This window comes from Myotis daubentonii, chromosome X, assembly GCF_963259705.1.
Source record: "Myotis daubentonii chromosome X, mMyoDau2.1, whole genome shotgun sequence".
NCBI lineage: Eukaryota > Metazoa > Chordata > Mammalia > Chiroptera > Vespertilionidae > Myotis > Myotis daubentonii.
Window position 1 is genome coordinate 20,786,360 of NC_081861.1, and position 14,972 is coordinate 20,801,331.

A 14,972-nucleotide genomic window follows, 5' to 3' on the forward strand; every position below is an offset into this window, starting at 1 on the left:
GATAAAAGTGAGCAGAATAAATTGGAAATGAAGAAAACATTTAAAAGCTCAAGAAAATTTAAAGTCTAGAAGGGAAGTAAAGATCATTCAACATAAATATCAGTATATATTATTCATATTTATTTAAAAAATATTTTTATTTATTTCAGTGAGGAAGGGAAAGGGAGAGAGAGATAGAAACATCAATGATGATAGAGAATCATTGACCAGCTGCCTCCTGCATGCCCCACACTGGGAATTGAGCACATAACCTAGGCATATGCCCTGACCAGAAATTGAACCGTGATCTGGTTCATAGGCAGACACTCAACCACTGAACCATGCCGGTTGAACTATATTATTTATATTTAAAGAAATGATTAAGAAACCTTTGCATAAATAAGTCAGGTCTTGAATCTACAAAAAAAAAATGACAAAGAATGAATAACACTTAGATATATCCTATTCAAAATTTTAAAAGTATCCAGAACTCAATAATATATCAAATAAATTAAGAGTGAAAAAACATTAGAATGGCCTCAGACTTCTACAAAATAACATTCAACACTAAAAGTTAATGGAGCAGAACCAAGATGGCGGCATAGGTTAACGCCGGAGTTTGCTGCTTTGAACAACTACTTCAAAAGTGAAACCAAAAAACGGAAGGGACATCACCCAGAACCACAGGAACGCTGGCTGAGTGGAAGTCCTACAACTAGGAGGAAAGAGAAACGCACACGGACACTCAGAGGAGGCGCAGTGCTGAAGTCAAATTCTGAGGTGCGGAGTGCGCGGAGCAGGCTGGCGGTGGAGGGCGCGGTTGTTGTTTAAAATCGGGAGGGAGTCGCAGACTCTGAGCACCAGATCCGGGCGAGTCTTTAGAGACCCAGACTCAAACGGGAGAAGCAGGACTGTCTGGCTTCGGTCAGAGCGAGTGCAGCTTTCTCTCCCAGCTTTGCAGCGGGTGCTGGGACTCAGAGAGGCAGAGCCCCTGGGGACAGGACTGAGAGCCGCCATAACTGCTCTCTCCGGCCCACCCTGTTGATCCTGTGCGACCCGCCCCGCCCAAGCCCTGCACAGAGGCATTTGCAGGATAGCCTCAGGCAAAGGCTAGATTAGCACCTCCCTAGAGGACAGAAGTTCTCTCACTGCTGACACAGCTGATTCTCATAGCCACTTGGCCTGGAGGTCAAACCCTCCCTGGAATTAGCTACAACAATCAAGATTTAACTATAAGACTGCGAACAAAGACCACTAGGGGGTGCACCAAGGAAGCATAACAAAATGCGGAGACAAAGAAACAGGACAAAATTGTCAATGGAAGATATAGAGTTCAGAACCACACTTTTAAGGTCTCTCAAGAACTGTTTAGAAGCTGCCGATAAACTTAATGAGATCTACACGAAAACTAATAAGACCCTCGATCTTATATTGGGGAACCAACGAGAAATTAAGCATACACGGACTGAAATAACGAATATTATACAGACGCCCGACAGCAGACCAGAGGAGTGCAAGAATCAAGTCAATGATTTGAAATGCGAGGAAGCAAAAAACATCCAACCGGAAAAGCAAAATGAAAAAAGAATCCAAAAATGCGAGGATAGTGTAAGGAGCCTCTGGGACAGCTTCAAGCATACCAACATCAGAATTATAGGGGTGCCAGAAGATGAGAGAGAGCAAGATATTGAAAACCTATTTGAAGAAATAATGACAGAAAACTTCCCCCACCTGGTGAAAGAAATGGACTTACAGGTCCAAGAAGCGCGGAGAACCCCAAACAAAAGGAATCCAAAGAGGACCACACCAAGACACATCATAATTAAAATGCCAAGAGCAAAAGATAAAGAGAGAATCTTAAAAACAGCAAGAGAAAGTAACTCAGTTACCTACAAGGGAATACCCATATGACTGTCAGCTGATTTCTCAACAGAAACTTTGCAGGCCAGAAGGGAGTGGCAAGAAATATTCAAAGTGATGAATACCAAGAACCTACAACCAAGATTACTTTATCCAGCAAAGCTATCATTCAGAATTGAAGGTCAGATAAAGAGCTTCACAGATAAGGAAAAGCTAAAGGAGTTCATCACCACCAAACCAGGATTATATGAAATGCTGAAAGGTATCCTTTAAGAAGAGGAAGAGGAAGAAAAAGGTAAAGATACAAATTATGAACAACAAATATGCATCTATCAACAAGTGAATCTAAGAATCAAGTGAATAAATAATCTGATGAACAGAATGAACTGTTGATTATAATAGAATCAGGGACATAGAAAGGGAATGGACTGACTATTCTTGGGGGGGAAAGGGGTGTGGGAGATGTGGGAAGAGACTGGACAAAAATCGTGCACCTATGGATGAGGACAGTGGGTGGGGAGTGAGGGCGGAGGGTGGGGTGGGAACTGGGAGGAGGGGAGTTATGGGGGGGAAAAAAAGAGGAACAAATGTAATAATCTGAACAATAAAGATTTAATTAAAAATAAAAATAAAAATAAAAGTTAATGGAGCAATGAAAGAGAAGAAAATGTGACCCATGAATTCACCCTCAAAAACCCAAAGTATTTAGTTTCTAGGTGTGTGTGAGTGAGTGTTTGTGTGTGTGTGTGTGTGTGTGTGTGTGTGTGTGTGTGTGTGTGTTGAAGAAACAACTAAAATAGAATGAAAAAATAGCTAACAAAAATAAATTAAATGAAAAATGGATAAGATAGTAATAATTTAATCCATTTATCTGATGTATTAAGAATAAAACACATTGGGAGTATGCTCACAGGAAACCATAAATGTTATAAAACTGCAACATAGAAACAATGTAACTTACAAAGTCGATAGGGAAAAGTATTACTGTGCATGTTGCGTTCTTCATCTTTCATGGTTGAGAATCAAAATAAATCATTCATATCTAAAAAATAGTTGAGTAAAATTGAGTTTATACAGTATTTAAATGTATAAACACTAAAAGAATGAAAGCAAATAAATTGGGGAAAACAGAAATGTGAGGAGATACTGGGAAACGGAAATAAACTAAATATTTTCAGAATTGCCTAAAATATCATTAAAAAATGAAAAGGCAAATGACAAAACGCATATAAATATTTAAATTGTTACAGATCCCTAATAAATAAAGTACTTCTAAAAAAATTGAAAAGAAATATTAACAGCCCAAGAGAAATTTGGGCAAGGATATGAGAATAAAGCAAATATCCTATATAAGAAAAGCCTAATATGCTAAGTGTCCAGGCATCTGGTGCAATCAAAGCGTAATATGCTAATGACATGCTAAGGCCACTCAATCACTTGCTATGATGTGCACTGACCACCAGGGGGCAGACAGTTGACCGGTCCACCCATCACTATGACATGCACTGACCCCCAGGGGACAGACGCTCTGACCAGTAGGTTAGCTTGCTGCTGGGGTCTAGCCAATCAGGACTGGTGAGATGGGACCGGACATGCCCAGGAACCCTCCCACAATCCCTTCCCAGCCCCGATCGTGCACTGGTGGGGTACTGCAGCCTGGCCTGTGCCCTCTCGCAATCCAGGACCCTTCAGGGGATGTCAGAGAGCCGGTTTCAGCCCAATCCCTCAGGCCACTCCCCTCAGGAGCATGCCAGACACAGGACTCATGGCTGGCGAGTGCTGCTGTGGCGGCATGAGCCTCTTCCAATTGGGACTGATTGGGCATCAGCCCGCACCAGGCGCAGTGGGGCTGGGATGAGCGGGAGCTACAGGTAAGAGCTGCAGGTGGTGTTGGACTGCGGGTTTTGACCCAATCCCCACAGGCCACCCAGAGGGACCTCACCCATGCATAAATTCGTGCACTGAGCCTCTAGTCTATATATATATATATATATATATATATATATATATATATATATATATATATATATATATACAGTAGGTCCTTGGGTTACGTCGGAGATCCGTTCCTATGGCGCAATGTAACGCGATTTTGCCATAAGTCAGAACCCATCTACATAAGCACCTACGTCACTCACATGGAGCACATACACAGCAATAATGAAATGAAACAGTAAAAAATATTTAAAAGAAAGATAACAATTCCTGACCTTTACTTGAAGTAAATAAATAATAAAAACATAAAGCACATATGTACATACATCGAAATGACGGAACTTTTTTTTATAAATAAATGGGAGATGGCGACATAATCACAAAAGGACGTACCACATAACCCGAGGACTGTCTGTACCAGTAAAAAGCCAGCAACTGGAACGCGGAACGACTGGAACGACTGGTCGCTATGACACCCACTGCAGCCTGCAAACCGGCCTGATCAGGAGATAGGGCCAGCCAGCCAACCTCCCTCGGCCCCTCCCCTCAGCCTCCCTGACCCTGATCAGCCTCTCCCACCCTGATCGAGCGTGGAGCAGCCAGCCAACCACCTCCCAAGTGGCCCTTCCTTCTGGCAGCCCCACTATCAGCCTGACCCACCCAATCAACCTACAGCCCCTCCCCCTGGCCAATCCTACCCCTGATTGCCCCCACCCCAATAGGGGGCAGGGTCAGCCAGCAAACCTCCTGAAGCCTCTCGCCCCAACCAGCCCCACCCCCGATCGGCCCTGGACTCTGATCAGGGGAAGGGTCAGCTCGCCAACCACCCATGGCCCCTCCCCCAGGTTGCTGGCCCCCAGTCAGCGCCCCCACCCCAATCAGGGGTGGGGCCCACCAGCCAATCACCCACAGCCCCTCCCCCAGCTGGCCTGGCCCTGATCCAGCCCTGATTGGGGCGGGCTGGCCAGCCAACCTCCTGCTGTCTCCTTCTCCTGACAGACCCAGCCCTGATCTGCTGATTGGGGCCAGGCCGGCAGGATCCCACCCATGCACGAATTCATGCATTGGGCCTCTAGTAGGAAATATAAAATTACACAGGACAAATGACCTGGTTTCCTCCACAAATAAATTTCTGGGCAAATAAGGGTTAAGAGGAATTGTTATCAATTAAAAGAGAATTCAGATATATGTAAACCAAATGTGTTGACATTTTTTGAAACATAATGCAACAAGATAATTAAAAAGACATTGTTTTTGCCCAAGCCAGTTTGGCTCAGGTGATAGAGCATTGGCCTGCAGACCAAAGTGTCTTGGGTTCGATTCTGGGAAAGGGTACATACCTCGGTTGCAAGATCCTTCCTGACCCAGGCCCTGGTCAGTGCTCATGCAGGATGAAACCAATCGATGTGTTTCTTTCACATCCATATTTTCTTCTGTCTTTCTCTCTCTCTTCCACTCTCTCTAAAAATCAATGGAAAAATATCCTCAGGTGAGGATTTAAAAATAATAATAATAATAATAATAATAATAAAGATATTATTTTAAGACACTGGCATATTTGAATAAAATTGAGTATTAAATATTAAGGAGTCATTGTTAATTTCAGTTCATGTGATGATAACATTATGGATTGTTTTTAAACCTTTATCTGGTAGAGAAACATACCAAAGTACTGAAGAGTAAATTTATATATCTGGAATTGATTTAAAATATTCCATAACAGTTATAAGAAAAGATATAAATTAAGCAAAAATGTCAGCAATATTTTATTCCAGGGATAGGTCTATGAAGGCTCATTTTACTATTCTCTCTACTTTTGTATATGTTAACAATTTAATTGTGTACATTCAAATAAGCAGTTGCAAAAGTCCTGAATGCTGTGCAATTACAGTGGGGCCTTGATTACGAGTGTCCCGACTAACTAGTTTTTTGAGATACCAGCTGTCTCTCAGCCGATTTTTTGCATTGAGTTGATAGAGAAATTTCAGTTAATGAGCTCCTTAATGAGCTCCTTAACGAGCTCTGTCTCGGAACGAATTAAACTTGTAAGTCAAGGCCCCACTGTACCTGTATCCATAGAACAAGTAAATCTATCCTTTCTAATAATAGACAAACATGGTAATTAACAATACCTCCGCTACGCTTCCCATTGGCTAATCAGGGCGATATGCAACTTAACTGCCAAACAAGATGGCGGCAGGCAGCCAGGCAGCAAGGCAGCTGAAGCGAAGATGAAGCTTGCTTGCTCCAGTGATGGAGGAAGCCAAGGTTCCCCGCCTACCGCAGCTGGGCTCTGAGCTGCACTCGAAGAACCAATGTAGCAATTATAGAAGCTAAACAAAACCCAGATACCTGCTTTCAGCCAGCCGGCCTCTGAGCTGGTGCCGCAACAAAGTTTCAATTACAGAAGGTAAATAAATCCCAGAATAAAAAAGAAAAAAAAGAAAAAAAGGAGAGACTGGGAGCTTCAGTTGCAGGCTTGGCCTCCTGAAAACAGCCTTCAGCCCCTCATCCAGGCTGGCCAGGCACCCCAGTGGGGACCCCCACCCTGAGGGGTGCAGGCAGCCTGAAAACAGCCCTCAGCCCCTCACCCAGGCTTGCCAGGCACCCAAGCAGGACCCACACCCTGATCCGGGACACCAATCAGGGCAAACCAGCTGGCCCCCACCCGTGCACCAGGCCTCTATCCTATATAGTAAAAGGGTAATATGCAAACTGACCCTAACAGCAGAAAGACTGGGAATGACTGGTCACTATGACTACCAGGGGAAAGACGCTCAATGCAGGAGCTGCCCTCTGGTGGTCAGTGTGCTCCCACATGGGGGAGCTCTGCTCAGCCACAAGCCAGGCTGATGACTGCCAGTACAGTGGTGGTGGTGGAAGCCTCTCCTGCCTCCTCAGCAGCACTAAGGATGTCTGACTGCAGCTTAGGTCTGCTCCCCACTGGCAAGTGGACATCCCCCGAGGGCTGACAGGCCTCAGCCCCTTTCAGGGGATGTCTGATTGCCATCTTAGGCCCAATCCCCCGGGGAGCAGGCCTCAGCCAGCAGGTGGTCATCCCCCGAGGGGTCCCAGACTGAGAGAGGGCACAGGCCAGCCTGAGGGACACCCCCCGAGTACACAAATTTTTGTGCACCGGGCCTCTAGTATATATCCTATCTAATAAAAGAGAAACATGGTAATTAGCATACAACCGCTACCCTTCCCATTGGCTAATCAGGGCGATATGCAAATTAACTGTCAGCCAAGATGGCAGCCGGCAGCCAGGCAGCTTGAAACTACAATGAGGCTTGCTTCCTTCAGTGACGGAGGACTCCAACGTTCCCCGCCTGCCGCTGCAGGCCTCTGAGCTGCAAGTCTAAGCAACTATGTAACAAATATAGAAGCTAAACAAAACCCCAGAAACCTGCTTTAGTCCACCGGGCTTCAGCCAGCAGGATCGCAACATTGTAAGCAAAGGCCAGAAACCTACTTTCAGCAGTGGAGGCCTAAGAGCTGGAGCCAAGCCTCAAAGCTAAAGCTGGCCCAGAATAAAAAAAAAAAAAGAAAAGAAAAAAAGGAGCGGTTGGGAGCTTCAGTCACCCCCAGCCTGAAAACAGCCCTCAGCCCCTCACCCAGACTGGCCAGGCACACCAGTGGGGACGCCCACCCTGAAGGGTGTGTGACCAGCTGCAAACAGCCATCATCCCCTCACCCAGGCTGGCCAGGCATCCCAGTGGGGACCCCCACCCTGAAGGGTGTGTGACCAGCTGCAAACAGCTATCATCCCCTCACCCAGGCTGGCCAAGCACCCCAGTGGGGACCCCCACCCTGATCCAGGACACCCTTCAGGGCAAACCAACCGGCACCCACCTGTGCACCAGGCCTCTATCCTATATAGTAAAAGGGTAATATGCCTCCCAGCACCGGGATCAGCAGAGCCACAAGGCCTCCCAGCACCGGGATCAGCATGACAGGGGCAGCGCCCAAACCCCTGATCGCCCTGTGGCTCTGTGTGTTACAGGGGGTGGGGCCACAACCTCCCTATCCACCCTGCTCTGTTCGTGACAGGGGAAGGCGCCAAAACCCCCGATCAGCCCTGCTCTGTGCCTGATAGGGGGGAGCTCCCCAACCCCCTGATCGCCCTGTGGCTCTGTGTGTGACAGGGTGCGGCGCCCCAACCCCCCCCTCCCCCATGGGCCCTGCTCTGTGTGTGATGGGGTAGATCCATAACCTCCCATCGGCCCTGCCCTGAGTGTGAGAGTGGCGGCGCCCCAACCCCCTGATCAGCCCTGCTCTGTGGGTGATAGAGGGTGGTGCCCCAACCCCCTGATGGGCCCTGCTCTGTGCATGACAGGGGACAGCGCCCCAACCCCCTGATTGGCCCTGCTCTGTGCGTGACAGGGTACGGAGCCCCAACCCCCCTGATGGGCCCTGCTCTGTGCGTGACAGGTGGAAGTGCCCCAACCCCCTGATTGGCCCTGCTCTGTGTGTGACAGGGGGTGGCGCCGTAACCTCCCCATCGACCCTGCCTTGAGTGTGACAGGGGACAGTGCCCCAACCCCCCAATTGGCCCTACCCTGAGCGTGACTGAGGGTGGCATCACAACCTCCCGATCGCCCTGCTCTGTGCATGACAGGGGGCGGTGCCCCAACTCCCCAATTGGCCCTGCTCTGAGCCCGACCAGGGGCTGAACCTAGGGATTGGGCCTGCCCTCTGCCACCTGGGAGCAGGCCTAAGCCAGCAGGTCGTTATCTCCTGAGGGGTCCCAGACCACGAGAGGGCACAGGCCGGGCTGAGGAACCCCCCTACCCCCGAGTGCACAAATTTTTGTGCACCGGGCCTCTAGTATATATATAAAAGCCTAAGCAACCATTACAACTGAACCAGAACAACCAGTGGACCAGTCGCTATGATGCTCACTGACCACCAGGGGGCAGATACTCAATGCAGGAGCTGCCCCCTGTTGGTCAGTGAGCTCCCACAGCCAACCTCCAGCAGCCCTCCAACTGCCCGTGGTGCCCCCCCCCCACCCCATCCCCGGACCACCCTCCATCGGCCCCTGGTGCTAAACCATTTGTAGATGACAGGCTTCTGAGTCAGGGTTTCATTGGTAGCAGAGCAGCTCCCTTGCTGTGATCTATTGAAAGTCAGCCCTCTACACAAGGGTTTGTCTCACTCCTGTCCTCTCCCTTCCCTGGGGACTGCCCACCGGCCACAGTGGCAGCTCAGCGACAAGGGAAGGAGACAGGGAGGCAGGGAACCGCCTCCTCCTCCCCCTTTCCTTGGGCCATCTGCCCACCACAGTAGCAGGCTGTGGCAAGAGAAGGAGGAGGGGGGGAGGAGGAGAACCACTTGGTGGAGGGGTGGTGTCGGCATCCATTCCTTCCGTACCTGGCCCAGCCACCATTACCTCCTCTCCAGCCACCATCACCTCCTCTCCCGACCCTGCCAGGGCCTTCAAGCCCTGGGCTGGGACGGGAACCAGGGGTGTGTGGCAGTGGACAGGGCCCCTTTCCCAGGGGGGCGGAGGGCTGGCTCCCTCCTCGGAGCTGGAAGCCAACCTCCCACAGTCCCCCCCCTCCCCCCAATCAGCCAATCTAGGCCTCTAGTAAAAAATATCACAATTACTTCAATTACCAATGACGTATAATTTGCTTTGTTTTCTTTTACTAATAATATGTTTTAAAACTAAAGATTTAAAATGAGGCATATAAATAGTCATGTAACGGTGTTTGGGTTTTGGTTTTTTTCTAAATATTGAGTTGACTGAATTACTCTGAACTGACTGGAAATTCAGTTAAACTAACTGGGGACTCTGGCTAAAATAACAGAAAAATATTAATGCAATTTTGTTGATGAAATCATTTGTCATTTAGGGAGGAAGGAGGAGAAAGAATGCAAATCTTGTAGATACCATAATAAGAAAAATGAAATTCTTATTGATTATATCAGATAGCAGGCCCTGAGGAGAGAAAGGGAAGTGCACAAACATTACTATTCTGAATGTCCCCTTGGCAGTGTCTCACAATTCCCCCAACTCAACCAGCAGAGGCTTTCTGCTCCCTTAACAAATCTTGCTATGCTACTCATAATTACTTCAAGCAAGCTATTACCTATCCCAGGCCAATTACATTGCTTAAAAATAGGTCTCTGGGCAATAGAACATTTGAAGATAAAGGAACAAATCCTAACAGAGGCATTTCAGACAGGAAGATAAAAATGCAAGGGGGGTGGTGATCAGATTTTCTTTAAAGTAAGTAGGTAGTTACCAGCACTGTGGAAGGACACCAAATAGGTAATAGTTCACTGTACCTACCTTTAGAACTAAATGAACATAAGATTATGGGGGATAATACACTTGGACTACTCTAGGATGCAAACTACCAAACACTTTTAAACACTACTATAGCAAAATTCATATTTCAAAGCAAATAATAAATATGCTTTATACAATTATCCCACCCTAATCCATTGAGGAAAACATTCTCAGGATCTCATATAAATAATGCTTTATTAGCTTTGTTTTAATTGCTTTAAGAACCTAGAAAAATGTTTAGGTTCATTTGTTAAAAAATAATAAGTTTAACAATAACTCTTCCTCTAGTCTGCCTACTTTCTGATCACTGAAATTTTCACTACATTGTAATAGCAGAAAATAACCAAACACAATGAGCATAATGTACTTCTAGCTTTATTTACCATCCTGCAAAACAGCAATACAGAATGGGTAGCAATGCTGACCTATTCAAATGATTAGAAAAATCCAAAGATACACTAGTAGATTTAATATGATTAAATGATTATAATCTTTATTATGATTAATTTCATTCCATTAATAGCATAATTTCAATGACCATTAAAGCCTAAGATGAGAATTCAGGAGTTTGAAGTTTGCACTTGGTATTTCAATATTTTCACCCACTTTTAATAGTTTCCATCTAAGTGGTACTTTTACCTTTAAACATGCTGATTTACTTCTCTATTCTCTTGTACTTTGCCTTATGGCACTGTCATGAATTCCTTCCTATGTGGTAGAGCCTTTGCCAATATCTGCAGAATCTTCCCCCAAGGTAGCCAGATTCTACCATTATCATTCTCTGTAGCTCACAGCATATCCTGCTCTTCCATGATACCTGATCCCCCTATACACACACACACACACACACTCACTCAAGAACAAGCACCTTTCCATCTCAGAAGTTCCTTGGCCTAGCTCCCATGGATGCTATTCAGATGCTGCCTTGGCATGGTATCCTCACTCACCAGAGATCCCTTCCTTCCCCTACAGAGCTTGTGCTCACTTGGTTTGATGGTGGGGAGTAAATCTCATCTACTGGTCTTCAACTTCCACCCCAGAAAGGTCACTCCCAGATCTAATCAGTCTAGATTATCTTTCTGGACCTTGCCTATAGCTACATATCTTCCCAGTTCCAGTGCAAGGCACCAGAGAAACAACTAGACTCACTATGAGGAGTTTAGCCTCCTTTCATTTACCGCCACCTTTCATTTACCCCCATTTCTCTAACTCCTCTTAATATACCTGGCCCACTGATAATTTTTGAGTGATTGATTTTTGGTCTCACTGGGCCCTTTACCTAGCTTTTAGCTGTTGCCCACTTTCCCACATGAATCCCCAGCCTCCTTTTCTAAGTCATACCCTCCAGAAACAACTTTTCTAAGCCCAAGAAGTAACTTCCCTGGACTTTGCCTGTTCACCAAGTACAGTGGCTTCTCTGTGACTTCATGACAGATCCCAAAGAGTAAATGAGGCCACATACTCATTTCCACTCTCCCTGTGCCTGCTCTGCCCGTGTTCATAGCAACTAAAGCCAGGCTCATAGCAAGAGACCTGCTTCCAAGTGAAACTTTGGTTCCCAGGCCTGGAAGTAACAGCCAATGTTTACTGAGTGCTCTCTGTGTAGCAAGGACAGTTCTAAATATGTCATGGGTGTGATCAGTAGGATGACAAGTATTTCATTTAATCCATAGTGAGGTTTACCAATACAAATAAAAAAAAAATATCCAGCCCCCAAAGGCCTTGAACAATAAGGAAATTTATTATCTCAATTCACTAGAGGTCCTAAGGTAGAGTTGGCTCCAAGTATGGTACACTGACATTTGGGCAGATATGGGTGAGAATGAGAACTCGGAACTCCTCAAATCCTCCTGAAAGTTCCTGGCTGGCAGAGGTACTCCCCACAACCCCTCAACCAAGGGTCTCTGATTTAAATTTTAGATTACTTAACCTGGGATAATGACCTCTCAAGAGTATACAGATTCTCCTTAGCACCCACTGGACTCCCTCAATGTCTCTAAGCCCCCCAGGCCCACAAGGAGATTTCAGCATAGCTCGCCAGTGTAAGGTCAAGTTTAGGAGACAGCCCAGCATCTTGCCAATTTTCATAGGCAGGAATCTGGGGCACATGTGTAGGTGAGGATTCTAAGTGTGTCAGCCCAAGGAAGATGAATTGTTAAGATCAGGCTCTATTTATTATGGGTACATTTACCCCAGGATGCATAATTTAATGTTAGCTCAAGCACCTGAAAGGGGCATTAAAATAATATGCTCCATTGTTAATTAAAGCCTAAAGTCAATAGCAGCCCACAAGCAACAATGATTACTGGGCAGAATTTCCCTAGCAGTGTTGAGGAAGGAAATTAAAGGCTTGGGAAGGTAGAAATATTGTATGTGTCCAGATTTATGCCTGTTGTCCTAGTCTAATTATTAATAAAGCCCCCTTTCACTCTCAAGTGTCCCAATTTGGGATGGTGTGCTACGCGCTCAGCTACCCTTTACCCATGCCATCCTGGAGGCCCAAGAGGCCACTCCCCTCACCAGTAAGAAATGCCTTGGCCAAGGGAGCACCAGAATTCCTATAAAGTCCTGTTACCTGTCCTCTGCAACCTAGAGATGAAAGTGGGAATAATGGGATTCAACTAGGTTCCCTAATCTCAATGGAAATAACGGAAGTCAGGGTAGAGTGATAGAGGCCAGTGATATCCCTTAACCATTAAAAGACACTCATGGTTTTTTTCCTGTAGTGCTTGATATTTATTGAGAACGCAAGTGCTTTTTCCAGGTAGTTTTGAAAGCTGGGCCGAGTGCCTGTTTTGTTTGTTTTGTTTTTAGTATTTTTGTCCAAATGCACACATTTGTGGGACTACTGCAATTTTTAAAGGAAAATGACAGCTATACAGAACTGGCGCATAGGAGAAAAGAAATGTCAACAATTTGGCTGCCAGGCACAGTAGACTCCAGCAGCAATCTGGTGGGGGAAGGGAGGACTCTGGAAATGAACTAACCAGGTTGAAAGACTGGCCCCTTTAGGGGTTAGTGAGATGTCCAAATCAATGTCCAAGGAGGTGTAGTCGACTCAGGCATCTTCTAGGCTGCTCCTTATCTCCAAAGGCGGTGGTGGTCTGTTGCTGGAATGTAGTGGATGGTGGTGTAGTGACAGCGCAGGTCTCTGGGCAGATGCAGGGCTGGCAGTTGGCAGGGCTGTGCACAGACCAGTTTGTAACAGGGATTTGCGGGATAGCTGGGCTCAGGACACAGTCCAAATTAGCAGGGGTGCGTCCTGGGGCAGGCCACAATGGGTGGCAGCATGCTTCAGAGATAACTCCCAGCCCCAGCAGCACGAAAGTGGAGCACAATTCTTGGAACAAAGACAAACACTATGGGGATAAGGGAGGGAAGCAGAGAGCAAGGACAGAGGAGAAGGGAGGGCTAGGGGGAGTAGGGCGGCTCAGGGAGGGGCGGAGGAAGATGGGGGTGGCTTGCAGCCCCCCCCCCCCCCAGGGCCTAGGGTCTCAGGGCCTAGTAATTATCTACTTCGTCGTCATCGTCGTCTTCTTCCTCATCCCAGCCAAAACACTGTTTGAACTCCTCGAGGAAGGCCCGGTAATCGCTTAGGAGGGGGCTATCCATCTCGATGTAGGGCACCACCCACTCCTCAGCTTCCCCAGTGAGCAGGCTGATTAGGAACGCCACTTTCATGGCGTCGTTGCAGAATCGGTTCTCGTTGACAAGCATGTAAGATGTAGTCTGCACGATAAACTCGGGGAGACGGGAGGTCTCGCCGTCAAACGTGCTGGGGAAGGGCACCGGGCAGCTGGGCGGACGTACCTGGCGCAGCAGGGTGGCCCTCTCGCACACCAGCAGGCGCAGCTGTTCCATGAGCTGGTTGTTCTCGATGCTCAGGGCGCGGTGCCTCACCAGGAGAGCCTGCAGCAGCAGTACCAGCTCGTCCACCATGGCGAACAGCTCGGAAAGACGGGGCTCGCTTCGGGTTCCGCTGGATTCGGAGAAGGTGCGCACCAAGGCCGCGCAGGAAGTGCGTGTCCGCAGAGACGCTGCTGGCCCGGGGAGAAAGGCTGAGGGCTAAGCGGTCCCAGCGGCTGCGCAAGTTCCGCCCACAAAGGCGCTTATGAGGCCCAGGCGCAGGCGCCGCCCAGGTTCCGGGGAGAGGGGGAGGGGCGTGTCCAGGGAAGACGCACACGCAGCGTGGGGGCGTGGCCACAGGGGAAGGCGGAGCTGCGGCGACGTGACGGGGGAGGGTCTGGGCAGGGCGTGGCTAAGGTCCAGTAGCTCTCTAGGCTCACAAATAAAGGCAGGCCGCTGCAGCCCGGCCCTTGAGGTGGGAGTTGTATTTGTCAGGATCCAGCAAGCATTAAAACCTTTGTCTCAGAAAAGACCAACCTGCTCAAGTTTAAACAAGTTTAAAGAATTAACTACCCTTCGACTCAGCCTATTCACACAGTTCAATGCCCCTTTCTGGGCCTGTGGCCACTAGATTCCATTTGTGTGATGTTTAACACATTTTCTCGCTTATTTAAATCTCACACATCCAGTAGCTATTAGCACTGCTGGCCACAACAGTGGGAGTCATACATTGTTTCAGTTATGAAAGACCACCCCCCTCCCCACCAGGGGCCCTCTCTTTAAGACAAAACAAAATATTTAAACAGGGATTTTTCTTTAGTTGGGAAATAATATTGTGTATCTCTATCCTTTCTTATTTTTATTTTTCTAAATAGTGAAGTATAAAAAGTTCTGCAAAATTATCCGATAACCATTTGTAAGCATCCTTGTAATTTTGACTATTTCATGTCCTAAATGTTATGTTCCTTTGCCACTGGGTGTTATTTTTGTTTAACAATGAAGACTTGTGTTTTTAAATGGTTTCATTTTTCTACTTAGAATGTGATTATTGAAA

The 14,972-nt window shown here is 47.1% G+C and overlaps 1 protein-coding gene across 1 annotated transcript; it reads right to left on the minus strand.

The window, feature by feature from the left end:
• Positions 1-12,784: 12,784 nt before the first annotated feature.
• On the minus strand, positions 12,785-14,192 carry LDOC1 (LDOC1 regulator of NFKB signaling). Its single transcript, XM_059680390.1, has one exon. The coding sequence runs from the start codon at positions 14,009-14,011 to the stop codon at positions 13,574-13,576; it is 438 nt and encodes a 145-aa protein (XP_059536373.1). The 5' UTR covers positions 14,012-14,192; the 3' UTR covers positions 12,785-13,573.
• Between the last annotated feature and the right edge of the window lie 780 nt (positions 14,193-14,972).

Coding starts and splice junctions, on each gene's coding strand:
- LDOC1 (XM_059680390.1), bottom strand. CDS start 14,011: ATGGTGGACGAGCTGGTACTGCTGCTGCAGGCTCTCCTGGTGAGGCAC.